Source organism: Monomorium pharaonis, chromosome 6 (assembly GCF_013373865.1).
Source record: "Monomorium pharaonis isolate MP-MQ-018 chromosome 6, ASM1337386v2, whole genome shotgun sequence".
Taxonomy (NCBI): domain Eukaryota; kingdom Metazoa; phylum Arthropoda; class Insecta; order Hymenoptera; family Formicidae; genus Monomorium; species Monomorium pharaonis.
Genome location: NC_050472.1, coordinates 5985597 through 6012694, shown reverse-complemented (window position 1 = coordinate 6012694; position 27098 = coordinate 5985597). Strand labels below are relative to the sequence as shown.

The 27098-nt window shown below is 35.3% G+C and overlaps 6 protein-coding genes across 7 annotated transcripts; 3 read left to right on the top strand and 3 right to left on the bottom strand.

The window, feature by feature from the left end:
• Nucleotides 1-327: 327 nt before the first annotated feature.
• On the top strand, nt 328-5919 carry LOC105836949. The gene is made up of 11 exons (XM_012681349.3): nt 328-565; nt 893-987; nt 1072-1226; nt 1550-1680; nt 1751-1886; nt 1963-2350; nt 2476-3011; nt 3216-3588; nt 3667-3995; nt 4088-4322; nt 4444-5919. The coding sequence occupies exons 1-11, from the start codon at nt 487-489 to the stop codon at nt 4804-4806; spliced, it is 2820 nt and encodes a 939-aa protein (XP_012536803.1). The 5' UTR covers nt 328-486; the 3' UTR covers nt 4807-5919.
• On the bottom strand, nt 5223-9204 carry LOC105836954 (protein FAM177A1). The gene is made up of 3 exons (XM_012681353.3): nt 8790-9204; nt 8081-8209; nt 5223-7798 (listed from the first exon to the last, which is right to left on the bottom strand). The coding sequence occupies exons 1-3, from the start codon at nt 9009-9011 to the stop codon at nt 7526-7528; spliced, it is 624 nt and encodes a 207-aa protein (XP_012536807.1). The 5' UTR covers nt 9012-9204; the 3' UTR covers nt 5223-7525.
• Nucleotides 9205-10671: 1467 nt separating this feature from the next.
• LOC105836948 (fizzy-related protein homolog) lies at nt 10672-15445 on the top strand. The gene has a single exon (XM_012681348.3). The coding sequence runs from the start codon at nt 10800-10802 to the stop codon at nt 12297-12299; it is 1500 nt and encodes a 499-aa protein (XP_012536802.2). The 5' UTR covers nt 10672-10799; the 3' UTR covers nt 12300-15445.
• A 147-nt stretch (nt 15446-15592) lies between these two features.
• Nucleotides 15593-19072, bottom strand: LOC105836950 (nucleolar protein 58). The gene is made up of 4 exons (XM_012681350.3): nt 18858-19072; nt 18614-18690; nt 16687-18524; nt 15593-16260 (listed from the first exon to the last, which is right to left on the bottom strand). The coding sequence occupies exons 1-4, from the start codon at nt 18900-18902 to the stop codon at nt 16121-16123; spliced, it is 2100 nt and encodes a 699-aa protein (XP_012536804.1). The 5' UTR covers nt 18903-19072; the 3' UTR covers nt 15593-16120.
• A 467-nt stretch (nt 19073-19539) lies between these two features.
• On the top strand, nt 19540-20787 carry LOC105836953 (NADH dehydrogenase [ubiquinone] 1 beta subcomplex subunit 3). Of its 2 annotated transcripts, none has more exons than XM_012681352.2 (2): nt 19540-19693; nt 20355-20787. In XM_012681352.2, exon 2 carries the CDS (start codon nt 20355-20357, stop codon nt 20679-20681), a length of 327 nt encoding a protein of 108 aa, XP_012536806.1. In that variant the 5' UTR covers nt 19540-19693; the 3' UTR covers nt 20682-20787. The 2 variants fall into 2 exon arrangements, with proteins under 2 accessions (XP_012536806.1, XP_036143889.1); XM_036287996.1 differs by lacking the exon at nt 19540-19693 and adding an exon at nt 19933-19957.
• On the bottom strand, nt 20595-26953 carry LOC105836952 (meckelin). The gene is made up of 13 exons (XM_012681351.3): nt 26483-26953; nt 26215-26376; nt 25410-25714; nt 24762-24956; nt 23763-24014; nt 23542-23696; nt 23313-23478; nt 22958-23242; nt 22103-22567; nt 21759-22027; nt 21510-21690; nt 21148-21355; nt 20595-21060 (listed from the first exon to the last, which is right to left on the bottom strand). The coding sequence occupies exons 1-13, from the start codon at nt 26685-26687 to the stop codon at nt 20837-20839; spliced, it is 3072 nt and encodes a 1023-aa protein (XP_012536805.1). The 5' UTR covers nt 26688-26953; the 3' UTR covers nt 20595-20836.
• Between the last annotated feature and the right edge of the window lie 145 nt (nt 26954-27098).

Below are 27098 nucleotides of genomic sequence, written 5' to 3'. Positions count from 1 at the left end.
ATCTTGCTGTTGACACTGCGACGCACGTGGTCTGTTCTTTTCAGTTGTATACTTCTTACACTATTCACACCTCTTTTCGTAGAGAGGAGAAAAAGAAGAAAAATAAATGTCTGTTCTTTTCAGCTGAACTATTTGCATCATTTATTCTTTCTTTCTTTCTTTCTAGAGGCCTTCTCTATTTTTTCAACGTGGAGAGAAAAAAAAGGCAACAAATTCAACCAAAAAGAACAAACCGCAGGATGCACCTGCTGCACGCGCGCGCGTGCGCCGAACCGGTCGCTGAAGTGCGTGAGGTGCGTGCGTTCGGTTCGGACGCGTCATGCCGCTGCTGCTGTGCCGTGGGGGAGATCGACGACGCAACCGGCGGTGACCGGCAGCGGAAGCCTCTCTGACAGCTGATAGCGGGATGACAGCTCGATGACGCCTGGCGACGCACCAGTCTGATCCGTTCTACTCCGAATTTTGCAGGCCGAACCCCGAGCAGAGATGCAAGGCATCTGCGAGAACATTCGCACGGCGATCGAACACGGACGCACTGACATTATTAGGTCGCTTCTGGATGCGTGTACGTATGCGGCCCTTGAGAAGCTGTCTTTTCTCCTTTTCTTTCTCCTTTCTCTTCGAACTTAGTGCGAACTTCCTTCAAGTTCGTATCAGGATTAGATTCAGGATCGCAAATTAATGATTGAAACTTAGCAGTTAGATAATTTTATATTCTGACTAGTTAAATTCTAATCTCCCATTCTCATTCTCTTTAATTTGCAATGTGTAATGTGATATAAAATTTTTGATCTATAGATCAAGATAGATCTATAGGTCGAGACCGATTGAGCAGAAAAGGCAGGAGCATCTTTTGTTTTTTGCTATTTACATTGTCAATTTTTCTTTGCAGGTGAGAACGGTAACGCCACAGAGGGCATCACGAGAGACAAGATACTGAACGAACCAGTCTTGGAGGAAGGCACTTTCCTATCGTATGCTTCGAAGGTTTGCGCTGCATTTCTCTAGAGTTGCTACCGGCATTATAATGCTTTTTCTGTGAATTTTGTATTATTACTTTTTTTTGTTTAGACCAATCAAGCAGACATTGTGAGAACTCTCTTGAATTGCGGCGCTGATCCAGCTGTGCAAAATGCAAACGGACATAATGCAGTAGACGTTGCCTCAAGCGAGACAATACGCCGTATTTACATAGAGGAAATGTTGAGGGCAACAGCTGCTTCTGAGTACGTAAATATCTTGGCATTTAATTTTGTGATTTTTAATTTTAAGATAATGTATAACAATACATCTTAAGAGGAAATTTAAAAAAGAGACTTGATAAAACCAAGGCAGAAAAACAGAAGTTAGAAAGATTTAAAATTATGAACATAAATATATATTTGTATGTTAAGTACAACAAATATTTAATTTAATTATAAAGAACAGAGCTGCTAATAGCTACCATGCTTCTGATTGGTTCGAAAAAATTTTAATTTTCCCATTTTTAATGTAAATTCTTCCTAATCTCATTAACATTATAAAATAATAGGCATGTATCTTTTTACAGAATAGACAGAGTGGTACAGTTGCTAGACGCAGGATTAGACGTTAATTCGTGGGACTCGCAGGGTAGTAAAAACACGCCGCTGCACTGGGCGGCATGTTATGGGAACAAAGACATTGTCGCGTGTTTACTTGGTAATGTATAAACAGACGCGAGACGTAGTTAACGTTCAAAAATAACATTTTACTATGTCAAACTCTGTAGATAAAGGAGCCGACGTAAACGCCGAGAATGGTTGCGGTGCAACGCCACTACATGACGCAGTGAGTCGTGGCGATATCGCTATCTGTCAGGAATTGTTGCAGGCTGGCGCAAATCCTCTTGTACGGGCTACCAAAGGGTAAACGATTGATCAATACGAATATATTGTTCTGGCGCATATATACGTATGTCAAATGGCAACGTTCCGTTTTCAGAACATTTGCAGGAAAAACGCCATATGATCTGTCCAGAAAGAAACAATCTCTACACAGTTTCCTTCAAAGATTCATATCGAATTTCATGCTGAACGAAAACGAGACGATACACAGTGCCACTATGTCGTATCCAGATACAACAAACTATTGCCAGAAGGGTAGTCTCACGTGCAATATGAGCCAACTGTCGGTCGAATCTAACAAATCTTCGGATCCGACGTACGATGTACCTTCGCGTGACGCGGGCAAAGAGAGTCCTAGCAAATCTATTGCTGATAAAGGGAGTATGTACAATTTGCTGTGGCCACAGCCGAAAGTTGTCAACGAACTGAAAAATTTTACGACTCCGTTTATCGCTGGAAAAGAGCTTTTTATATCAATAATACAGGTAATATATTCAGGTGTACATTGACGCTTTTTTTTTCAGACGTCTAGAAAAAAATTTTTTTAAATTTCTGTTTTCTCAACTTTCATGCCGATTTTTCATTGTGCTCCTCACCCATTATTCTTCAGGGCAGTGAATCTGTACATAAAATACTAGATGTTTGGGAGATCAGCAGAACTCATCTGCTGGAATTAGGTCACGACGTAAAGATCGGCGAGGTGCAACCCAGTTGCGGCAAGCCGCTCAACGATAATGCGATTGAATGCATCGTAAATAGAAATTTATTCAATATTGCGGACAGTTATCAATTGCATATTACGCATAATTCCATCAAAGTGAGCGCCGGAAGTCTAGCGGGACTGCATTACGCAGTCTGCACGTTTGTGCAGATTCTGCGTCTGAGCAAGAATCAAAGTAGATCGGAACTATGCGAGATAGAACCTGTTTTCATCAAGGATGAACCGAGATTTGCGCATCGCGGTATACTACTAGACATTTCACCCAGAGGACGCGTACCGACCCTGGAATATCTTTTACACATCATCGATTTACTCTCATCGTTTAAGATTTCGCATTTGCACCTCTACTCTAGACTCGTACAAAATTGCGATTGGCAACTTTGTTATTCCAAGTCCGAGATGGTGACCCTAGACAGATATTGCAGGTACAATTACATATTTATATTTATTTTCAAATAAGATTTGAAAATAAATTTTATTATTCTGAAAAATTTTATTCTATATTATTAGTATCATTATTCCTTCTTACTTTAATTTATTTTCAATAACTGGTGATCTTTTTTATATATTTATTATATAATAAGTAAAGATAATGGAGTTACATAATATTTGGAAATTAATTTTTTCAGAGATCGCCATTTAGATATAGTACCAACGTTGGACGTCGATTCTAATGTCACTCAACATCACCTGACGCAAATGTGGCCTATTTTTCAAGACTTGCTCGCAGTATTTCCTAGCTTAAATTATGTTCATGTGGGCCCACGATTAACGACTTTATTAGTGCAAGCTGACAGCTTCGATTTGAGCGTATCCGTCAACGATACGCTCGAAACGGACATGTCGGAAGTATTTAAATCCTATACGTGCCTTCAAGAACTCTGGCACATTCTCAATTTGAGTTCGAGTACGACTCTGCTTTTATGTTCCAATAGTTTGCACTCCAAATCCGAGTTTCACAATATTCCTACTAACATTGTGCTTGTTGAATATGGATTTCAAGTAAGATGATTATTTTTCATGATTTTTTATGATATACCTGGGAGGACAATTATTTTATTAAAATCCATGATATTACAGGCTGATTATGATTTTTCCGAGTGGACAGAGCCATTCAGATTGGCGGGCGGTAATGTTTTACCAAGCTCTGGCACAGCTAGTTACAATAGTTTGGCGGGATGTCCAGCGTCAACGTATGCTAACACGAGAAATGCAATAAAAACCTCTTTGGAACAGAACTCAATCGGTATTGTTGTCGCACATTGGTCGGGCAGTCATCATCTCACACCGCATCCTTTTGCGTGGATCGGCTATTTGGTAGCAGCAGGTTTAGCATGGAATCCAACAACAGAAATAGATTTAGGACCTGATGATAATTACGACATTCCTGAGTTGTCTGCATCAATTAGGTAACAATCACTGCAAAATTTGCATTTAATATCGTGCGATTATTAGATATATTTACGCTCACTCTATATTACATTAATATTTTATTTTATAGAGAAAGATTTATTACGAAATTGTTGGACATACACGTATTTCAAGATTCAGAGTATAAAATCGGCAATGCGATACTGGAGTTGGGACGTTTAGATACGTTAGTATTAACGTTGAGTAAAAATCAAGCGGTTAAAGACTTGCAGCAAATACCGGATAACCGCGGTTCTACATTATATAGACTACTAACTGATCCAGACAATGTGAATTTGGAATATCTCTCAGCCGATCTGTTCGCTGTAAGTACGGTCACGCGTTCGTATATTTCAATTTCCAAGACGTATCTTAATATTCTAGCAATAAATAATAAAGTAAAATACTTATACATCAGAAAGTTAATTTGTTATTACATATTTGCAGAAAATGACGAAGCAGATTAAACGAATATCCCATTCCTTGTACGAGGCGAACTTAACTTCAAAATTCGCGTCTATGGAGATACAGGAGTTGCAGTTGACATCCGATCTGATGCTGACAGCTTGTAAAATCGGCAGAACATTGATTGGAGTCGGTGTGAATCCGAATAGCAATATGGGACTCGCGGTCATCAATTTAGGAGTGTGTAATCTGCCGCCCACTTTCAGGACTGATATAGCGAACAAGATGTTGGCTCATATAGAGCAGTATAAAGGTTCCTGGCTACAGAGACATTTTCCGCAGGGTCTCCAGGACTCCCTGCTAGTTTTGACTAGCGCGCTGCATAGGTTTGTGCCGGAGACATAATTGTTTTTCTTTTTCAATCATACAAGACTTTGTTCTTAATGAGCGATCTACAAAAAGCAAATGTCTAAAAGACTTTTACAGGGCATCTCTTGAACTTTTGCGTTGTTCGGGATTTTAGTCGATAAAAGAACTGCTACGTGCAAATGTATGTGACAAATAAAACAAATAACACATGCAGGATTCCAAGGGTATATTCGAAGAAAAACTATCGAAAGCAATATGTACTTTTAGCCTGATATATTATCATTCTGATTACTACTATACGTTTACTATGCTGTATTGCTTCTTGATATCCGTAAATTTACAAAAATGCTTTTGAAAAACATTTTATCAAGGAAATATATAATTTTATATTAAGAATTATATATAAAAAGAATCGATTATATAAATAGAATGTTTTATTAAATACAAAAAAATTTATTAATTACATTTGTTGCTTTATTAATTGCATAATAATTCTGTGAGAGTCACGGCTGACATAATTAACAGCAAGTGATCTTTGAGAATATCTTATTTATTTTTATATGGACGTATGGTGCAAATGCAAGTAAAAAAATTCTCTTTTGCACTAAAGTAACATATTTTTTTATAATATTAATAGATTAATATAAATATAATACAATATCTTATAAGTTAATAGATATATATATATAATAATTATACATATAATTCATACATAATAAATTATATCAATCTATTATAATGATTAATTATTACAAAAACTAACACTATATAGTATGTATGTAGCTTTTCATATATACAGTTATTCCGTATATACATATCAACGTTATTTAGTGATTTTTCAAGTGATTTTTTAAAGCAACGAATTATACAAAATTTTTATTTAAATGTTTTTATCTTTAAATATTGTAAACATTTTTTTTGTTTTACATCACGTTTACTTTCTTACATAATAACTTTGTATTTATTATTTATATATATTAATTCAAAACTTTAATTTCATATAGAAAAATATTAGTTGAATTATTCAAGTATTTATTATTTTTATTTGCAAATTTGCTAATAAATTCGAGAAAATCCTTGTCAATTAAAGTTACAAAAAAATTATTTTTAAGAAAAGGTAATTTTAACTTTTTACTCTTATTGAGTACATGAGTAAAACATCAGTTTTCATTTTCTAAGAAATATTGGTAAAATGGGATATAATACCCGATTACAAGTTAATACATGACAGTGAGGCCTGTAATTTTTATATTTTTACATATCAAGTTATATGTGATGATCAGTTGCAATCAATGAAAATGATTGTTGTAAAAAAAGATGCAAAAGATGCTAGAACTGCTAAAATTATGTTATCAAGATTGTTGCACATAGAAATTATTTAGAAATATATACCATCAACGTACCATTTTTAACGTCAAGGTAAAATGCAGATAATTATTTATATTAATCATGTACCTATAATTACGTATTTATAGGTTTGTTTATCATCATGTTATCTTAGGAACTTTTTGTGCTGTTAATCTTTAGAGGATGGAACTTATTTTTAGGTTTTAAACTGTTTTTGTTTTGAATATATAAATGTTAGTCGTTCAATTCAAATTTTACTAAAAAACTTAAATTTTGAAGTCATACGTTACTGCTATTAATAAGTTGTTATCTTAGAAAAAATACTTAGAGCCACATCTTTATTTTTTTCTTAATAAATAAAGACAGACACATATTTATGTGATAGGTAAGTTTAGCAAAAAGTTGGTCAAAAAGAACACTGGTCCTTAGAAAAACACAAAAAAGTATTGTGTAGTGTGTAGATATTATTCTTTTACTTCACTTTCATATTGGAGATATTTGTAGTATATATTTGTCAATATATATGAGATTACTGAACACTGGCGTAGCTAGACTTAGGTTTTGGAAAAGGCTAAAAAATAATTCTATATTCTATATTTTATATAGAGATTCTTATTTGAAACTATCGTTTATTTTATATTAAAAATTATTAATTTTTTTAACCTGAATAACATAACATTAAATATCTAACTTACCAGAGATAGAAGGATAAATTAAACAATTAAATACTAAGACCTAAATGTTTTTAAATATCTTTGAGAAAAACAAACATCTCTTTGAGCAAAGGAATTATTACACAAAGTTTCATCTCGGGGGACAACATTGGTGGAAATTAAATTTAAATTCTCTCACCAAGTATTCATTTTCTATTAGGACTTTTAGTTATTACCTTGAAGTCTTGGGAGGAAGAGGCTTGAATCCCCATACTCCTCTCCTGGCTACGCCACTTACTGTATATAAGCAAGAATAAAGTAAAAGTTTTTTTTCACATGAAAATTTCTTCTCATATATTGTTTGTTATTTTTCCTTATATTCGAAATATTTTTCATAATAACCTGTCCTGAACAACTTTTTTATTTTCGTTACCGTGTACAGGACGCAAAATCTATTTTTGGGCTCCAGAAGAGTCACTTATGAAAGTTCTTACTTAAAAATACAAATCTTGACAGACAAATACACCCGTCTTCTAAAGATTAATACGTTTAGAGCAGTCAGCATATATTCTTACATGTTGGATCATATAATAGAATTTTTACTTCCAACGTAAAGTGTCTAATTTTGAAGAAAATGGAACAGCAATTCCATAAAGTTCCTATCAATTAAATGTGCAATATTTTGAACGTATTTTAAAATAGAGAATTTATAACATGTAATACGTTTTCTCGTATTAAATCCCTTTTTAACATCGTCACTTACGTTCATTTGCTAACATACTATCACTATTTATGAGATTGTTTCGGTTATGCTCATTCCATCCACCCATTTCCAAATCTTGTTTGTAAGACATTTCTTTTTCGAGCGCCCTTTGCCTATAAAACTCATTGATCTCGAATTGATACTTAGGTGCTGTTATGCCGAAGAAATTGGCCAGGCATTCGCCAACATAATCACAACCATCTAACATTTTAGAACTAAACCATGTGGTTTGGTACCATGCCCAAGGTAACCAATTCATGTTTTTCTATAAAATATTATGTATTGTTATTTGATATTTTTACTAAATATATTATAAATAATAATTAAAGATCTTATAGCAATAATCCACATCCAAGGTTTGTTTCTTTTAGCTGAATTTTTTGAATTTCGATTCTTGCAAAGTGGAGAAAAAAGAGGAAAAATAAACAATGCAAGAAATTCAGCTAAAAAAAACAAGCCTTTTGTAACAAAAGAAAAATGTGGATCATTGTGAATATATTTAATCATATACATATGTAATTGTAATTAATATGATTTGTATATTTACGGTATCTATTTGCGACACAATTTTGTTACTCTTTGGTGCGTCAACCTCATCTTCCGACGAATATTCCTCCATTACTCCATCCGAAAATTGCAAAATCCTCTTAGGTTTCTTGCTCAATTTGCGTTCGCACTGTACATGTAAACATTTATTTTAAAATCAAGTTGTATTAAATTTATTAAAATTATAGTTCAAGTAATTTTTTATAAAAAAAAGATTAATTATTACGCTCTATTTCAATAGGTACATAATATTTTTAAATAATTAAAAACTAGCTAATTAAAGAAAAACAAGTCTATTGTTTATAAGATTTCTATAGGATTTTTAAGAATCATACATTCCAAAATTCTTACATTAAATTTTAATTAATATAATTAAAACAATTAAATAAATAAATTTTAATCTTATTTTAATTATACGTTAAACCTAAGCTTTACTCTGCAAAGATATAAAATATTCGGAGCACTTTGCACAGAAATAACAAACCATCATTAGACTGATAATTCTATGTGTAATCTTACAAAAACTCGGTAAGCTTTCCGTAGAAAAACTTCGTGTTTACTGCGAGGACCCATTTAAATAGACTTATATCTATTTATCTCGGACATAAAAAAAACAAACCGGACGATCCTGTTGATCACCGCCTATCAGACAATTGAAAAGGTTAGGCGACACGAAACGTGCATCGCACATCGTGCCGTGACAATTTTACCTGCGTCTCGGCATCCGAATTTTCCTGCAGAATAACGTCGTTCAGATCGCTGGCGTCTTCCCTGTCCGATGCCATCGTCGGTCGTATCTTGCTGTAAACAAAATTCTTCGCGCCACAACGCGCTCCAACAATCCTCGACAACGCGTTGAGCAAACTACCCCTCCGCTCGCCGTCCAGATGACTCATTCGAGAGGAGCGGCGTCGAGAGAAACGGCAGAACATCGCTATCTCATTGGTATAGCGCAATTTGGCGATGCTTTCGCCGCAGGTGGGACGGCCAGGGTCACCATGTATCGCCGATTTTCATATTCGAAAATTACTCCACATTCGGCTTAAATTTCGCGAGGCTTTCAGCCTTCCCGACTCATCCGTGCATCTGTATGCATCGTGCTGATCGTGCGTGAATACCAGTGCATGCGCGGCTGCAATTGCGGCACGAATCGCGGCGACATATGAGGCGGAAAAATGACATGGAATTTAATCGTTTTCTCTAACCGTCGAGAAATTCTTTCGTGTATCTTATCGATGAGAAAACCGTTATTGTTGATAAAGTAATTTTATCTTTTCGGCCATCGAGATTCGTCACAAGTTTTAAATAGGACGAACAGAATGGAAGAAGAATAAAGAAAAGATGAGATAATATATAAAATAAAGGGATCATGGAAAATTTGGTAACTCTCAAGAATCTATTTCGAAATGACATTCTTTTTACCCGACAGATAAATATTATTAATTATATTAATTATGATTAATAATTTTATTTTTGAATAAATTAAAGAATTCAGATGATTTTTTTTAGAGAGAATTAAATAAATTATGAATGTATGTGTAATATACATTCATTGATCGTGCTTTTGTATTGATTATAAATTATTATAATTACTGTACTAATTATAATTATCTTAGGAAATTACTACTTCAAGCAGATTGTTATTTTTTTGTTTAACAGGTATTCAAAAGTTTTTTAAACGTAAGCAATAAAATTTTAAAATAATTTTTTAAAGAAAAATTAATTTTTGAATAAACTTATAATTAAATATAGCATTTTTGTTTTTTAGTAATGTATTATTATATATTTAAAATTGAGTAATTTAATGTATATATTTTTAAAATTAAGTTAAAATTAATGGTTAATAACATTTAAGTTACGTTAAAAATTACATGGATTAAAAAACTAATTTAATTAAAAGTTAATTTAAAATTAAATTAAATTAAAAGTTTTACTTTGAAGAACACATATAGTATATGTATAATATTATATTAAATTAGTATTAACATAAAACAATATATTATAACATGGATTATCAAATAAATTTATTATTTTATTTGTAAATTAAATTTATATAAAGAAATATATTTTTATATGGAAATATTATTTATATTCTTTTACAATTTTTTCTTTTATTCAACATGGGAAAGAAGTAAGTTAAAATTTACGTATTTTAAAAGTAACAAAATTAAAAGTTGTTAAGTTTTTAACCTATTTATTTAATTTTTTAGTTAGTTACCATCCCAACCCTGATTATTAATATATTATTGCAGGTATATTGTATTGGTATGAAATAAGGAACAAAACGGTCGATAAGATTGACCTCCCCTCCCTTCGGCCTATCGCATCCCGAGAGTCACGCTTCTATTGGCGGACACACGGGGCGATCGCTCGACCTCGTGCGCGCGCCCTCGTCGATTTCTCGATCCTGCGATAGTTGACCAGACGTCGAATGGCGACGGCACGGTTGTTAACACGAATGACGGTGGCTTGGTAGCAGCTCGACCAACCGTCTCTAATAAACCGTGTCGAGAAAGTAAAGCGAAGCGGGTGAGTACCGAGGCCGGGGATGAGCTCGTGACGTGACCTGAGGCCCGGGATCGATCGTGGAGTTGCCACGGTGGCTTCTCACGACCGCGTGCGAGCGCGTACGGGCGTCCGTCTCGGTGTGTTAAATTATGTGAGTGGAGGGACTCCTGTGGCTCTCGGTGCGAGACTTGGGTAATTCTTCGCGTCGCGTCATGTTCCATCACGAGTACGAGAAACGGCTGCTGAAGGTGGTGTATACCAGCGGCGACGATGCCTCGACGGCGACGGGCGGCAGCGCGACAACGCCGTTGCCTGGCGGCGCCGCCACTTATCTGCCCATTTACTCGCCCACGAAGACGTCCGCGTGCAACAATAGCTACGATCGTTTCATACCCACCCGCTCGGGCAACAACTGGCAGACCACGTTCTCCATGATCAGCGAGAACGGCCGGGGCGGCCTGGTGGCGAAGAAGACGCGGGAGAACGGCGAGGGCAGCCGCGACGGCATCGCGTACTCCTGCCTGCTGAAAAACGAGCTGCTCGGGGCGAGCATCGAGGACGTGAAGGGCCAGTGCGAGGAGCGTAGGGTGCTCTCGCCGTTGGTCACCAAGAACCTCTTCAAGTACACCACGCCCACCAAGGACCGCACGCTGTTGGATCAGAGCTCGCCATATTCGTTGTCGCCGCTCAGCGCCAAGAGCCAGAAGCTGCTTAGGTCGCCCAGGAAGGCGACCAGAAAGATCTCGAGAATACCGTTCAAGGTGCTGGACGCTCCGGAGTTGCAGGACGACTTCTACCTTAACTTGGTCGACTGGTCCTCCCAGAATGTTCTCAGTGTCGGCCTGGGTAGTTGTGTCTACCTGTGGTCGGCGTGCACCAGCCAAGTGACGCGGCTCTGCGATCTGTCCAACGACGGTAACAGCGTGACCAGCGTCGCCTGGAACGAACGGGGCAATCTGGTGGCGGTGGGCACGCATATGGGCTATATACAGGTGTGGGACGTCGCAGTGAACAAGCAGGTGAGCAAGTTGCAGGGCCATAGCGCCCGGGTGGGAGCCCTGGCGTGGAACGGAGAGGTCCTCTCGTCCGGCAGCAGGGACCGGCTGATATTGCAGAGAGACGTGAGGACGCCGTGCGTGGTCGGCGAGCGGCGACTCGGTGCCCATCGGCAGGAAGTGTGCGGCCTCAAGTGGTCGCCGGACAATCAGTACCTGGCGTCCGGTGGCAACGACAATCGGCTCTACGTGTGGAATCTGCACTCCCTCTCGCCCATCCAGACGTACACCGAGCACCTGGCGGCGGTGAAAGCGATCGCCTGGTCGCCCCATCATCACGGCCTGCTGGCGTCCGGCGGTGGCACCGCCGATCGCTGCATCCGTTTCTGGAACACGCTGACCGGCCAGCCGATGCAGTGCGTCGACACCGGCTCGCAGGTCTGCAACCTGGCGTGGAGCAAGCACAGCTCCGAGCTGGTCAGCACGCATGGCTACTCGCAGAACCAGATTCTCGTGTGGAAGTATCCGAGCCTCACGCAAGTGGCCAAACTCACCGGCCACTCGTACCGTGTGCTCTATCTGGCGATGTCGCCCGACGGCGAGGCGATCGTCACCGGGGCCGGCGACGAGACTCTGCGCTTCTGGAACGTGTTCAGCAAGGCACGCAGTCAGAAGGAGAACAAGTCTGTGCTGAATCTGTTCACAAGTATCCGATAAACAGTGTGGTCGAACACCCTGCGCCACCGGTCATGGCAGAGCCTCACGAAAAGTCTTATACTATGTATTTTGTACATATATACGTATCTATCATGAATACAATTCGAGTATTCTAAAAGAATTATATATATATATATATACACTTATAGAAACATATATATATAAATATTATATATAACTGCGTTAGAGGTACTAGGAAAAGCATTCTCTAGATAATTGTATAAAAATAAGAACTACGCGGTATTCCCAACGTATAAAATAAGTCCGTGGATTTTTCGCACAGTCTGCGATACGTTGAGTACTTGTGCAATACTTGTTGCTATTCTCCGGTAGAGAGTGTTTCCTCACGAGGAAAAGAGAAAGAGAAGCGGAAGGATTACGTATCCCGGAGGCTATTGCTGCGAGACGCTCTATATTTTTTATGCACTTTATATACACTTATTTTTATATATCACTCCACTATGGAATTGTGGACATTTGCGCGGAGTGTCCTGGAAATCACGGACTCAATGGCAAGTTGACGCAGATTTTTTTTGTCTCGATTACAATGCCAAATAAGTAATCTTTGAAATATATTTTTAGATACTTAAACGACAATATTTATTTCTTATTATTTTACTCAAACTCTCGAATATTTTATATATATTTTTTTTTTATTAATGAGACAGTTCATTGCAACTGACAAGATTATGCCCCAAAAAAATCTACTCCAAGTTTGCCACAGGGGAATTAAAATTAAGTCATTCTGAGACACTCTGGGCAACGTGCTTGCGTTTTTTCTAATTCTATTTTGTATCGCGATAACGATATTAGAGCACACACGATCTATCTTGCTGTATCTTCGATTGGCAGTTTACAGCGACCATTTATTATATATCATAAATTTGTAATACAGTTTTCTCTCCTTTTAAAAGAGTATATTTGATCATAATATTACCGTAACTTTTCGAAATAAATGTTTACTTAGAGATATCTACAGACTTAGGCTCTAAAAGAGAAAAAAAAGAATAAAGTCCGCGAAATTCTAGGAAGGCTATTTCATGTTTTTTTTTGTTATTTGACATTGTCCTATTATTCCCAATGTGCTCTATTAGTCATTATTAAGAAGAAATTTGCTTCTAAACATATGCGAAACTTTTCATTGTTTATAATTAATCTTAGTTTATAATTTACGTTCGGCAAATTGTACAAATTTAAGTTGAAACGTGACTTATCAAGTGTCTACTAATTTATATTATAACAAGAATATATATATTTAATATATCGCATTGATATACTTTGCGTAATGTTATTCGAAAAGATGTAAAAGAGATTGAGGATCGTGAGAAAATCTACGTGTAGTTCGTAAACGTGTATGCATATATGCGTAATCTATTTTTCGCGATACCGTATATATCGTACGTTCGAGTACACGAGTGTGTAAAAAGAAAATAAGAAATAAAAAGCTATATTGAGAAATCGAGGTGTAATTTTCAGCGAGGGGCGATTATTTCGTTTACAAATGGTCTGCCGAATGATCGTCGTGTAGTATTATACGATGTGCTTCAGTATATGTATAAAATATTTTTATACAATCGCTATTGTATCGTTAGGCGAAATGCGTACACGCCTATAACGCTTTGCTCGATTCACGCCCGACGATAAACCAGGAAGACGCACCGGAAGTAAAAAAAAAGGGAATGCAAATTACAGCGTTACGATCCTACATGTACGCTGCATTCTATATTCGCCAGGATGCATCCGAGCTTCTTATAATAAGATATCTACAAATAAAAGTGTGTTTCCTCGCAGTTTTTACGCAACATCGTTCGATAATTCATGTAATTAAACTGTAATAAAGCAACATTTTGTTTTTTATATAATGAGGAATCCAAAAAGATGCATATATGACTGTAAACGATATCAATTCTATTATAGATTTAATGAGCGAAGAAAATACTATGAAAGTAGATAAATTATATGTTAAATATTGATGAACGTAGTAAAATCGTAAGTCATTGTTTAAAGTATATGAAATGTAATTGCTGTCTGCTGTTACAAGCTCAAAAAAACCGATAAAAAGGGTAAATAAGATTACAAATGATATATCTAGATCAATCAATGCCTACTAGTCAAATGTAGTCAATAGTAACTTTTTCGATACTCATGGCATTCTGTTTATATTTCTTCTTCTATAATGTATATAACTTTTTTCTTTTTAGATAATATTCCTATTTTTCCAAAAGAAGCACGCAGTTTAAAAAAAAAGTAAATAAAATTTCACTTTACAAATAAATGACGGTGTTTCTATTTATCATAAATTATAATATTCATTTATTATATCTTCTATTGTTAATGTAGTTTATATATATATATATATATATATATCTCAAGATATATGTTTATATAGAAATGATATCGTTTATGCTCTTAACATATGTGTTATTTAAATGTTTGATAAATACAGTATCTTAGGTTTTTTGAAATTATGTATTTTTTCAAACAAAACTACTGAAAAGTATGCATTATGGAGACAGGCATACATAAATACAAAAACTTTAAATTAACTTTTATTATTTAAACCTTAAATCTATGAAGTAATACTTTAGGTACAATATGTGTTATCTCACATGTTTATCAAGGTTTAAAAAATACTGAAGATTTTATATGAGTATATAAATATATATAGGAGTATTATTTTCAACAAGTGTTGCGCTAATATACAATATAATCGTTTTTTTTTTCAACTTATGATTGCGTGCAATGATTTTGTACATTTTTTATCGTTTCTTATTTTATTATTTTTGTGCGACGCTGATATTCAAATGCAATTATGGTAATTATGAAATATCTTGTTTCTGCAGAGATACACAAGATATTTGTCAGTTTTGTATCCATTATTATTTTGATGACATTTAAACGCGATTTCTATATTATATATACAATCATATTTATATACAATTATAGTTTATATTTTTGGGGAAAAATATAAAATTGCGATAAATTATCTATTTGATATACATGCAAAATGTAATTATACTTTTGAAGATTTGGCTATTATGTAACTGCCTGCGAATCAGATTAATTAGTATTAAAATAAAATATTTAGTGAACCTTCAAATGTATTTGCGTATCATGAATTAAATAAAGTAATTCTGTTATAAAAATGTTATCTTTTTAACTTTTATTTTGTATAAAACTATATTAATATATAATTATACCTATAAGTAAAATAGTGAACTAATTTATTATCAGCTTTAGAATTAAAATATTTTACAAAAAAAGGGAAAATCTTAAATTTTCTGACAAAAAAATTTTTTAATTTATGCATTAATATATTTATTACGAAAAAACTATACAATATTTTACATGAATCCTTTCATTAATCAATTCTCAAGCAACTCCATTATGTCATTTAGAGATCCTATTCGTAGCGTTATTAACGATTTTAATTTATAATTAAAACAAAATCCTGAGGAAAAAATACTTTGATAACAATTCTCGGATTTATTTCGTTTTCTTACTCCTACTGAATAAAAAATATTCTTATCATCTTTTTATTGCTCTCATATGACACAAATAATTCATTTTCTATTTTATTATTTTTATCAATTGCATAGATGTAATATAAAAAGTAACTTTGAAACTTTCTTTTCGTTCAGAAAGTACAGCATCAACTTCTATATCACAACTTGTATGTTTATGAAATAAAAAGAAATGAAGATTGAGTATTTGCCTCGTACAAGAGCAATACAAGGGCAAGGGCTATTTGTGTTTACTTATATATGTAGAAATTTAATATAAAATTGTATTTATCCTATTCTTTATGCAATCTATACAAATTATTCTTCCTTTGATTTCTTTTTCTTCTTTTTCTTTTTCTCGCTCGAAACTGGTTCCTCTACTTCTTCAACAGATACTGTACTTTGTTGCATCTCCTCGCTTTCTTTTTCTTTCTTCTTTTTCTTTTTCTTCTTTTTCTCTGTAACAGGAAATTTCAAGATGTTACTCAGACAGTCATTTTATTATTACAAAATTTAACAGAATGAAGGTTTGTTCATACTCTATCAAAGTAATGAAAAATTTTATTAATTAAAATATAATTACAAATTTGAAATTGTAAAAATCTACTTCACAAAGATCGAAGTAGATTTTTACAATAGATATTACAAAAGAAAATTCTATTTTCTTTTGTAATATCTATTACAATTTTCTAAATATTCTCTATTTTGTTCTCTCATAAAGAAAAAAAAATCTATGTTTTGAGATATTTAAAACTCATTTATTAACATTATTTTAAAATTATTTTTTAAATGAATGAAAATATTTAATAATAAAATATGAAAATTATGAAACATATCAACCATTATTCGATCTTTATTCTTTTAAGATTTACTTTTACAATTACCTTCACTCGTTCCAGCTTCGCCTGAAATATCTACATCAAACGTTTCCTCAATTTTCACAGATGCTGTCTCCTCAGTTTCAATCGATTCCTTCTTTTTCTTTTTCTTTTTCTTCGATATGAAATCTGAATCTTCAACTTTTCTTATTTCTTGTGTACCAGAAGCCTCACCTATATCTTCCGTTTTAGATTCTATGCTGTGTTTCTTCTTCTTTTTTGATAAAGTGCTTAAGTCCTCTGCATTTTCTGGTTCTACGTTATGTTTTTTCTTTTTCTTCAATGCAATATCCGATTCGGTTTTCACTTGAACTTCTTCTTGAGTACCAGAAGCTTCTGCTGTGTCTTCTGTATTGTATTTCTTCTTTTTCTTTGGACTAACTTCTTCTGATTCCATTTTTACTTGTGCATCAGAACATTCTCCCTGTTCTATATTAGGTTCCGAATTACGTTTCTTCTTTTTCTTCGGCACAGCACCCATTTCTATTTTCACTTCTTCTCCCTTGATTTCCTCTTTGATTTCATGGTTTGTGCTGTGTTTCTTTTTCTTCTTTTTAGGTATTTCTTCTTTTGTGTCCTCCTTCATGTCGATCTCCTCAATTAATGGCACCTGTTTCTTCTGAGTCGATTGAGACGGTAGAGTCGAGTCTGCAGATGCGGAATATTGCATATATTCGTTCTTGCTGTGATATTTTTCGAACGTGGCCTTTGCGCGAGCAGTGCCACTTATCCGACGTATATTACCCTCTTCGAGTAGTTTCAGTCGCCTCTCCAGGGTCGCTCTGTGCTCCATGCCGAGATTGATATCGAGATTGGGGCCGAGATTTTCCGTGGTATCTCTCAATGCGTCGAATCTCGTCGCCAGAGAGGCTTTCGCTGCCAGCATCCTGGACATCTTGCCCTTGTTCTTGTTTGAAGATTGACCGACGAGCTGCGAGTGATAGATCAAACCGTATTTAGGAGTGTTCTTTTTTGATTTGAGCGCGCGGAATAATGCCTTTTCCGCGCCAAGGATCTGCAAGGTGGATGCGGGATGCTTAGCGAGATTGTGTAGGGAGCCGGCCTTTGATATCAAACGCGCGCCGATCAGATCGCCGACGAGAATCGATAGATTTGGAGCCAATGTCATCATTCTGCTCTTCAGATAATTATTCAGATCGGCTCGATACTGGTGCAGTTCGATTATCTCGTTGCACAAGGCGAGCATGAGATCGACGTCGTCCTCTGAGATCTCCGAGCCCATTGAGGTTTCTGCAGCCTGCCGCACCTTTTCATCGATGTCCTCTGGCAAAATGTCCGACAGATCGCACTTCCCAATTTTATCACGCTGGCCGATGATCTGCATAGTCTTTATGTATTGAAGATTGTCAGTCACTATCTTGCCCAACTCAGGAAAGTGCCAGCCATACCATTCGCGCGCTCGCATTATGTAGTTGTTGAGCTCCTTGTCCAAATCATCCAGCAGGCACACTCCCTGAATCACCATAGTATCAATCTTATCAGGTGAGAATTTCAGCTTATACCTGGAAAGACTGTGCGCCAGGCCCAGTGCCATCGCTGCCATCTCTTTTTTAGTAACCCCGCTGACCAAACTGTCCATCTGATTTCGAATGCATCTCATTAGTTCTTGCACCGCTGTGTTGCTCACACAGGATAGAGAAAGTTTCTCCTTGATGGCGCATCCTAGTTTTGCATCTGCGACTGCCAGTTGTTCATGAGCCTCCTTGCAGCTGTTCTTAAGCGTTTTCTTTAGAGATTTAGACAACTTGCCCTCCACAAGTGCCGTAGTGGCAGCTAGCGCTTCAGTGGTGTCCTCAAATTTGTGAAAATATGTCAGCTTAACTCTGTAAAGCAGAAGGTACGTGAGGATGTTAAGTAAACGGCGGTACGGTCAAAACAGAGGAGATAATGGTTCTTAAAACACAAAACTCACAATCTACTAGCGTCTTCCGGCGACTCGAAGTCCTTGTAAAGATTCTCCGATTGGGCAAGTTTTTTCTCATCCAGTAACTGCAAACGAATCGTCATGTAAATCGTACGCTTATAATCTCGTAATATTATTATTGGGTAATGATCGAAATCTTGTTTCGTATGCGGGATGGAGTATGAAACGGGATCAACACGTGCACGATCGCTCAGGTTAGGAAGCCTTGCGCTTCCTGCAAACTTGGACCTACCTTGAAGATCGCGTAGCCCGCCGGCGTCTCGAAAAGTACCAGCATGATCGTCGCGTTATTCTCGCAACTCGACTCTCGCGACGATCGGTTTCATACAGTTTTTTCCAGTTGAGTTCACGTATTTTCAGCTCACGGTACCGAAAACCACGCCGGAATCAGCCGGAATCCAACTTCTGTCTTCTCTTTCAGTTCAGCGCCCTCGGCGTGCATTGCGGATATTCCATGATTCCACAACGTGTCCGATACGAAATCCAATTCGTGGTTCCGATGCATCGCATGCTAGTGATCCAATAGAGAACGTTGTTTTCTAGAGATTTTAACCGGCGACATGTTTACCGAAAGGGGCGATCAAAGCACACAAAAGTCCCACGCATGGATTTTCGGGGGGCAGAAGCTCCAAATAAATGCATCTCTAGAAAAATTATTTTATTTTTTTCTTATCCGTCCTAAATCATTTGAAGAAAATATTACTCGACATTGTTTTGGTTTTTAATTAAATACAAAAATTTATGCCTTAAAGAAAGAACATTGTCTTCTTCCCAGAATAAAAATCTCTCTTTTAATTTAATCGGAAATATTAAATATTTGCAAATAATATTGTAAATCACGTTAATTTTTAAATAAATGTTACAAAATTAATATTATTTTAAATATTAAACTGATATTCATGGAAAAAATATTTTGCTTTCTGGGTTAATTTTGTTGAACATGGCGTAAACGTGATCTTTATCGTCCTGGGATTCTCTGGGATTTAAAGTCAGTTGCTCCTTGTTGCTCCAAAGAAGATATAAATTACATAATCTTAATTTAACAAATAATAGCCATATTCTCACAATGTACGTCTTAATATATAGTTTTTGATAATAATATCGTGAAACATTCTTTTGCTACATAGGCTTAATTTTATATCTAATAGTTCGTTTGGACATAGTTTCAATTCAGGGTTAACAAAAGTTAACCTCTACTGTAACTAGAAACATGTAATTAGAAGTAAAATATAATTATTAAAGAATATATTGTTATAAAAATTGTCATTACTATTCAAAGTACATGATTAAAAACGAAATTTATTATTATCGAACAGTGTAATATTATAAAAAGTATGAATTTTTGTCAGTATATGTGTAGATCTGTCTTGCACAATTGTATTATTTTTAAAGAAAATTCTTGAAAAATTAAGTGAAGAAAGTTATTTATAAGTTGTTTCGTTAGTAAAAACGGTAGTTTTGAAATATAAGATCCTAATTATGTTTAAACAGTTATGCAGTTAAAACTATAGCGTGACCTAAACTTATGGATGATGTTTAAATGATCTATATAATCAGTTTTGATATTTTATATTTTCAAATCTACTTGAAACAAAAATTTTATATAATTTTTTACTTAAATTTTCAACAATTTTGCTATAATATTTTGATTATGTAAATTATGGAATTGTATAATGTAACTGAAAGAAGTTTTTTGACACATATATGTAATTTATATTTTCCTTCACAGATGGGAGGTCATGATGCACACCATGAACCACCATATAAAATACCTAATCCTGACATTTATAAGATAGAAGATGTACCACAACTGAAACGCGTCCAAGAAGAGCTAGCCAAGAGAGGATTAAGGGATCCCTGGTTGAGAAATCATGTATGGCGCTACAAGAAGAGCAACACACCTTTTATGCGCGGCTTAATAACTTTAACCAGGGGCTGGCGAATTGGTGTACCAGCGTTTCTGATAACCATAGCCGTTGAACAATACTTTGGGATTGACTATTCGGGTCACGGGCATCACGGAGACAGTCACCATGGGGAAGATGGTCATCATTAATGCTCGCTTTAGATATGAACATGGGCATAAGGAAGTACGAAATAGTAGATTGTAAAAAGGTATCCAAGTAAGCTATAAAAATAAATTATAAAAATAATAACTACAATGTATTAGTTAATATTTGTTTTCATTATTGTTATTCATTTATTCTTTGGTTACATTAGGAATCTTTTGTCTAATAAAGATTTGTTGCAAAGATTTCTCTTAACGTTACATTTTATGATTGTTAAGAAGAATTGCGATATGACAACTGTCACTATACAAGCGAATATGTAAGAATTATACAACATTAAAAAGAAGGCAAACACGGTAACCTCGAGTGTCGCCAATAGCCATTCGTTTCCATGAAGCACCACTTTGTTGAAGGAATAACTGTTATCTGCAAAAATAAAATTAGACTCATTGAAACGACGAAGTCCCTACATTAATATTTTTTTAATAAAAAAATTTTTGCATTTTGTAGTACCGATGTAGAAAACAGATTTATCTTTGGCATCTACGAAAAAAACATCCCATAGTTTCTCTAACATGTGCTGCTCCTTGATTATATAATCTTCATTTTCCAAGCAATGATCCAGGAACTGCATCAGAAAGTGTCTAACTTTTGACCTGGTTTCAAACAATTGTTTCCAATTTTTAGGCGTGTCACTTCCTTTTAAAATTCCCACGCTTCCCTATGTAAATTGCAAAATGTATAATTATTATTTTCAAAATGCATGGTACTCTTTTCTTATTACAATATTAAAAGTTTTTCTCTTTTGTAGGCACATGAAGATAAACAAAATATTATTAACAATGCTCCTCCAATCTAAACTATCTCGTACATACATTGTACTTTTGCTTCATGAGCTCGTCGTATAACAGTTTAAACGATTGGGTCAATGATAATATAAAAGTCTGATCGGTCGTGCCAGGTACAAGGCCTCTGTGCGCGCACAAATCGTCTTCTTCCTTTCTCAAGTCATTTATCAGAGTAGGAAGATCAGTATCCGCAAATCCATGTACCGATCTGTCAGAAGCAACATCGACGTTAATTACATCCTTCATTTTGTGGAGAAGAATTCACGCTTAAATTACCTTCCATGGATGTAAAAACCATAATAATTGTGCGCCATGATAAATACACTGATATTTGCGATTGAGCATAGATCTACGAACTTCTGCAGTCTATTTCGAATGTATCTCTCGTAAAATGTAAAGCGAATTAGCCATTGCACGACATACACGGATATGTACACGAATGTGCAAATCGCGAATTGTAGCGTAAAATTGTTCTTCGCTTCGGAAGATCTGTCAGCGGCAGTTGATGCTGATATCGTCAGCATCCATGATTTTAAATCGAATATCTAAAAATCGGAGTAATTATTCAAACTTTTTGCGCAAATAAAATTGAATTTCTTTTCGTTTTCATCACGACTGACCTGCAAGACACAAAGAGTGTAAATTGATTGCAGTGCTATGTTTATCCTTCTTCTGGTTTGCAGTTTGCACCACTCGTTTGCGATGAAATAAGTTCTCCAAACGCTGATAGGGAAATTGTAGCCGCGCTCAGTTGTCTCTTGCAAGGGTGATCTTGCGATTGAACAGACGGAAGAGAAGTTTGGCGAATATTTTTCGATCGAGGAAGACTTGGACACTTCACTGGGGCTTGTATTCTTATTCGTGTTCTTCTGTGTTTTCCTCTTTCGCTTGGATGCGATGATGTCCGATGTTATTCTCAAGGATTTACTCTCACCTTTTGGAAATCTATTGGAATACAATTTTCGTAAAGAAGTATGCGGGGAGTCGTACTTCGGTTGATCGTGTATCGTTCTCGGTTGTTCCCAGTCGATAAAGAACACGCTCAAATTCCAGTGCTGACAGATGAACCCTATCATTTCTGCAATCTAAATAATAGAAACAAATTGAATATTAAGATTGAAAATGAACCTATAAGGATTCTTGAAATTGAAATAAATATAAATTAAAATATGGCTAATAAGAATCCAGCGCAAACGACAATGCACAGTTATATTTAATAAAATAAAAAAATTATACATAAAACATTGACACACAATATTTTATGTGTAACTTTTTATTATTTTATTAAATATAACTGTTGTCTATAAGACTTTTATTATGCCTATTTTGTGTTTAGTATTAAGACTATGAATTCCATCAAGTTCCATACGGCATTTTAGAAAAGAATCATTGATGTACCTCTGTTAATTTCAGATAAAGTATAAAGTTCAAGTAATATTCAGAAACTCATTAAAGTAAAGAGAGGCTTTACTTACTTTAAAGCTAAATGCTACAGTAATGTAGGTTCGGATCTTTTCCTCGCTGTCTTCATCAGGAAGAAGAATATAGGGTACGGTTTGGCCTTTATAAAAGATGAAGAGATACACGCACGTACTGATGCACACAAACATGATCGCGTTTCCAACCGCTCCCATGGCGTAGATCAAGAACCACAATAAAACGGCCACGTTGAGATTGCTGTTGTGATTGCGTTTATAATAACTCCACGTCTTGACAATGGAAAATAACAATGCTATTCCTGTAAACACTCCGATAGTTATCTAAAAAAAGTATATATATTTTTCAGTATTCGAGAGAAAATCATTGAAATATCGTCATACAAATTTTTACCTGAATATTATAATCTACATTGTTGTCCTTCAGTACAAATGCAACTTTGTAATCTATTGTGACATCGGAGTTGTCAAGGAGATCTTGATACGTCAGCTCGTCGTATTCTACGATCAGAATAGGTGCGAAGATCTTCCCGTGATCTTGTCCGCTCTGAACGTTTATTCTGAAAATAGAATTAGCATTTTGATAGCTGAAGGATTTGTAACGAAAATTACGAACAACTTACAAAATAGTCAGAGATTTCATATAACGAAGCACGGTGAGCTCTGGCGCTTTCGCAAATCCGTTGTACATAAACGCTGGTAATGCTTTGAAACCGCTTATATTGTCAACCAGAAAGAATTTTCGCACTAGTTGCTGATGCGAAATTTCCTTAATATTCTATGATAATAAAAAAGTATATTAATATATAAGTTTTTTAATCGTTATTTACAATAAAAATCTTACCTGATCCGGCGACTTAACAATCACGGGCAACGCATGTATAAATGATTTATTGTTCTCTTTAAACGCTAAGTAAGGAGACAGCAATTCTACTTGTGCGTTGAACAATTCAGCAGCTGTGGTTTTACACTTTTTGCTGAAATTTATACCGAACCTCACGTTTCTCAGTAGTTGGCAGGGCAGGGTCGGTCTGCCAATGGACAAGAATTTGCCGTCCAATGCAAATCTCACGATCGTGAAATCGAGAAGTGTATTCTAAAAATATACATATTATTTCGTTTACACTTTAACATGTTTGTATATTTATGTAAATTTACATTTTTTTCAAGAGATAATTGAATGGAAGAGTTTTGAACGAGAGTATTCCCGAGGAATGGGAACGAGCGAAATCATATTCTAATTTCCCACTTCCCAGGAGATTCGGAAGAGGTGAATCAATTTGTTCTTTTTCACTCCACTAGTGCATTGGTGTAGTAAGTTAGAATGAGAAAAAATATATTTATCTCACTTTAACTTGTTGCACCAATGCAGCGGTGCAGCTAAAAGGACGTGTCTAATCTAACATTTGAATTTCGAGCCTAACTTCACGCTAATAGAAGAGCACGATACGTAAGAAGTAAACAAATTTTACATTACTATCAATATTTTATGCCTTTATGGAATAAGTTTAGAATCCAAAATAAAAAGAAAATAAATAGAGTATTATTTTGATTTTACATGTAAATTTTCTAAATTATAATAAATTAAAGATGTTCGGAAAAATATTTCTTTTTGTTTTAAACTTTAAATTAAAAACTTGAATTTATAAACACTTTTATAAAAAAATATTGATATTTAATTATAAGAACAATATAAATATAATTGAAATAAGAGCAAACATAGATAAGTATGATTTAAAAAGATTATATATATATATACATATATAAAGACGAAAATTCTGCATTTCTAGAAATAATTGTGACAACATAATTCTCTAATTTTTATAATAACTCTATACCATACATTGTCTCCTTTTCTGAGGCTATATCTCTCGGATATCCTCGTATTGTTCATCACCGCCGCCGCGTCTTGTTTATTATAAAACAACCATACGGGTGCCATGGGCGTGTGCATAAAAAACATACAAGCTACACCATCGTTGTAAAGAGTTAGAGCGCAGATGTTTGATAAATGCTCGCATGCGATTCTGTCTTTCCTCTGGAAGCCGTTAATTACAAAATCTACATTATATAATTATTACGTTTTAATAAGTCACTATAATGTCTGTTGAAAATTTTTTTCAGAGTTTTTATATGAATTGGAATACATATTTCAGAAATAATGTCAAAGTTTTTTAGAATTACTATGTGTAAATTCTAAAATATTTTAAGATTAAAAAAAAATTTCTTATTCTATAATTTCTAAAAAATATACTTTCTTTAAATTTTATAACATTTAATCAGAAATTATTTTAGGATAATTTCAGAATATACTTAAAGAATTCTAGAAAAGATGTTATAGATAATTATTCAACATTTCTGAAAAATGTTGCAATTCGTATAAAATAGAATTTGACGAACTTTGTTATAAAATCGTGCAGAAGTACTGTAAAATTCGGAGAAAAATTTTCACCAGAAACTGCTATTCCTCTCCTTTTGAGGAGAGTTCTACCTTGCACAAGTGCACTCCGATTTGCAGTTCGCTCCTCAGATAATAACTGTCGATGTTCCCGCTACGAAACTTCATCAGGTATGTGCCCCTAACGTCTGGCCAGTCGACGACGTCGTCTTTGTGCAGACAATAATTTCGTAGTCTCACGTGCGTCGCGCTCGGGCACACGCAATTAATATGACCGCTGTATTCGTCGCGGCCGTTGCACGGCAAGCATCTCGAGCAATCGGGAGATGGATACGTGCCCTGCACGCACGTTACGCAGAGCGCAGTATCCAGCAGAGCACCATTTATATTTCTGTCCACTGCAAATAACAATAAGAAATTTACATAATAGCAAGTCCTTCTTCCTGTAAAATTATATTCTAGTCTTAATTTATTTTTAGAAAATAATGAAAAATTAAAATAATGAAAAGTATGAATTGTAGAATAGGTATTATTATTAGAAAAAGCAATATTTTGTGAAAAATATTTGAAACTTTTGCTAGTAGAATTTAACAAATGAGTAACTAAAAGTTTAATAATTTAAAATTTAATAACTTCTAATTGCTTTAGTATAAATTAAGTGGAAGCAATACAAATAGCAGTTAAAGCAATATTTTAAATATGTCCATTTCTTTCTTCAATTATATCTTTAAGGTTTAATTATGAAAGAGTTACGGTTCTTAAACAAACTCAGGAAACTCTGAATTGTTTTCTGTTCATTTTCACTTTAAATATAGTACTAAATAAAACCTAAAGTATCTATTCGTTCTTCTAAAATAAAATCGCTTAATGGTCAGCTAAGAATATTCGTTGAGATTACGTCTTATTTGGTTCGAGGAGCATTTGCATGTCGAATTCGGGTGCAGGACGCAATCCCTTCCGTCGGCGGTCGCGGTCATGTTGGGATCGCACGCGACACAAAGCGGGTTACCGTTCTCGAAACCGATCGTTCTGCTGACTCCGTCGCACCGGCATCGAAGACCTGCGGGGGACACACGTGCGCACGTGAACGTTGAAATTAATCGATACAGTTGAGAATCGAAATAGCAGAGAAAAATGAGACAAGATGAAACACAAAGTAAACCCACGGTCCACATCCGGTACGAGATTCCGGCTGGCGTTGCATCGCGAGCAGGACAGGGTGACCGCGTCGAAATACTCGTCGTGCTTGCACACATCCGGATTCCAGTACTCGAGCACCTCATTGTTCGCGTGGAACGCACTCGCGAGGGTCGCGAAAATAATTGCGATCAGCGTCAGTCGACAATCGCGACCACCTCGGGCGTAATTCATATTTGTTGTGCCGTCCGTCCCGACGGAGTTGCCATGCCGACGACGTCGGTGCCGATGGCGAACCTTCCGGCCCTCCAGCCCTCTGGTCTTTCAATATATTATACATATATGTCGATTTTACCGGGGAATCACGTTAAGGTGGAAAAAACGAAAAGACATGGTCAAAAATAATATTTAACAAAATAATTTACACATGTGCCTTATGAGTTACATGTGTATTTTAACTTGTTTTATTATTAAATACTAGCTATGCCCTGCCACGCGTTGCTGTGGCTCTCTATTCTTACGCTACGTTTTTTTCAAATTTTCTTTGCTTTTGTTGTTTAACTTTCAAGAGCCTTGCTTTACTGTTGCTCTTTTTATTTTATTTTTGAATAAGCATTTATCTATCTTTAATAAATCTAATATTCA

Bases quoted from the DNA above. Each gene is read 5' to 3' on its own strand.
- LOC105836953 (XM_012681352.2), top strand. From the start codon at position 20,355: ATGGGAGGTCATGATGCACACCATGAACCACCATATAAAATACCTAAT.
- LOC105836949 (XM_012681349.3), top strand. From the start codon at position 487: ATGCAAGGCATCTGCGAGAACATTCGCACGGCGATCGAACACGGACGC. The intron at 2,351-2,475 runs GTAATATATTCA...ATTATTCTTCAG, and splicing joins TTTTTATATCAATAATACAG to GGCAGTGAATCTGTACATAA. The intron at 3,012-3,215 runs GTACAATTACAT...TAATTTTTTCAG, and splicing joins ACCCTAGACAGATATTGCAG to AGATCGCCATTTAGATATAG.
- LOC105836948 (XM_012681348.3), top strand. From the start codon at position 10,800: ATGTTCCATCACGAGTACGAGAAACGGCTGCTGAAGGTGGTGTATACC.
- LOC105836954 (XM_012681353.3), bottom strand. From the start codon at position 9,011: ATGTTCTGCCGTTTCTCTCGACGCCGCTCCTCTCGAATGAGTCATCTG. The intron at 8,210-8,789 runs GTAAAATTGTCA...TTACATGTACAG, and splicing joins ATTCGGATGCCGAGACGCAG to TGCGAACGCAAATTGAGCAA. The intron at 7,799-8,080 runs GTAAATATACAA...AATATTTTATAG, and splicing joins TTGTGTCGCAAATAGATACC to AAAAACATGAATTGGTTACC.
- LOC105836952 (XM_012681351.3), bottom strand. From the start codon at position 26,687: ATGAATTACGCCCGAGGTGGTCGCGATTGTCGACTGACGCTGATCGCA. The intron at 22,568-22,957 runs GTAAGTAAAGCC...TCTATTATTTAG, and splicing joins CTGTAGCATTTAGCTTTAAA to ATTGCAGAAATGATAGGGTT. The intron at 21,356-21,509 runs GTATGTACGAGA...CAATTTACATAG, and splicing joins TCATGAAGCAAAAGTACAAT to GGAAGCGTGGGAATTTTAAA.
- LOC105836950 (XM_012681350.3), bottom strand. From the start codon at position 18,902: ATGCTGGTACTTTTCGAGACGCCGGCGGGCTACGCGATCTTCAAG. The intron at 18,691-18,857 runs GTAGGTCCAAGT...ATTCGTTTGCAG, and splicing joins CGGGCTACGCGATCTTCAAG to TTACTGGATGAGAAAAAACT. The intron at 18,525-18,613 runs GTGAGTTTTGTG...TCTGCTTTACAG, and splicing joins CCGGAAGACGCTAGTAGATT to AGTTAAGCTGACATATTTTC.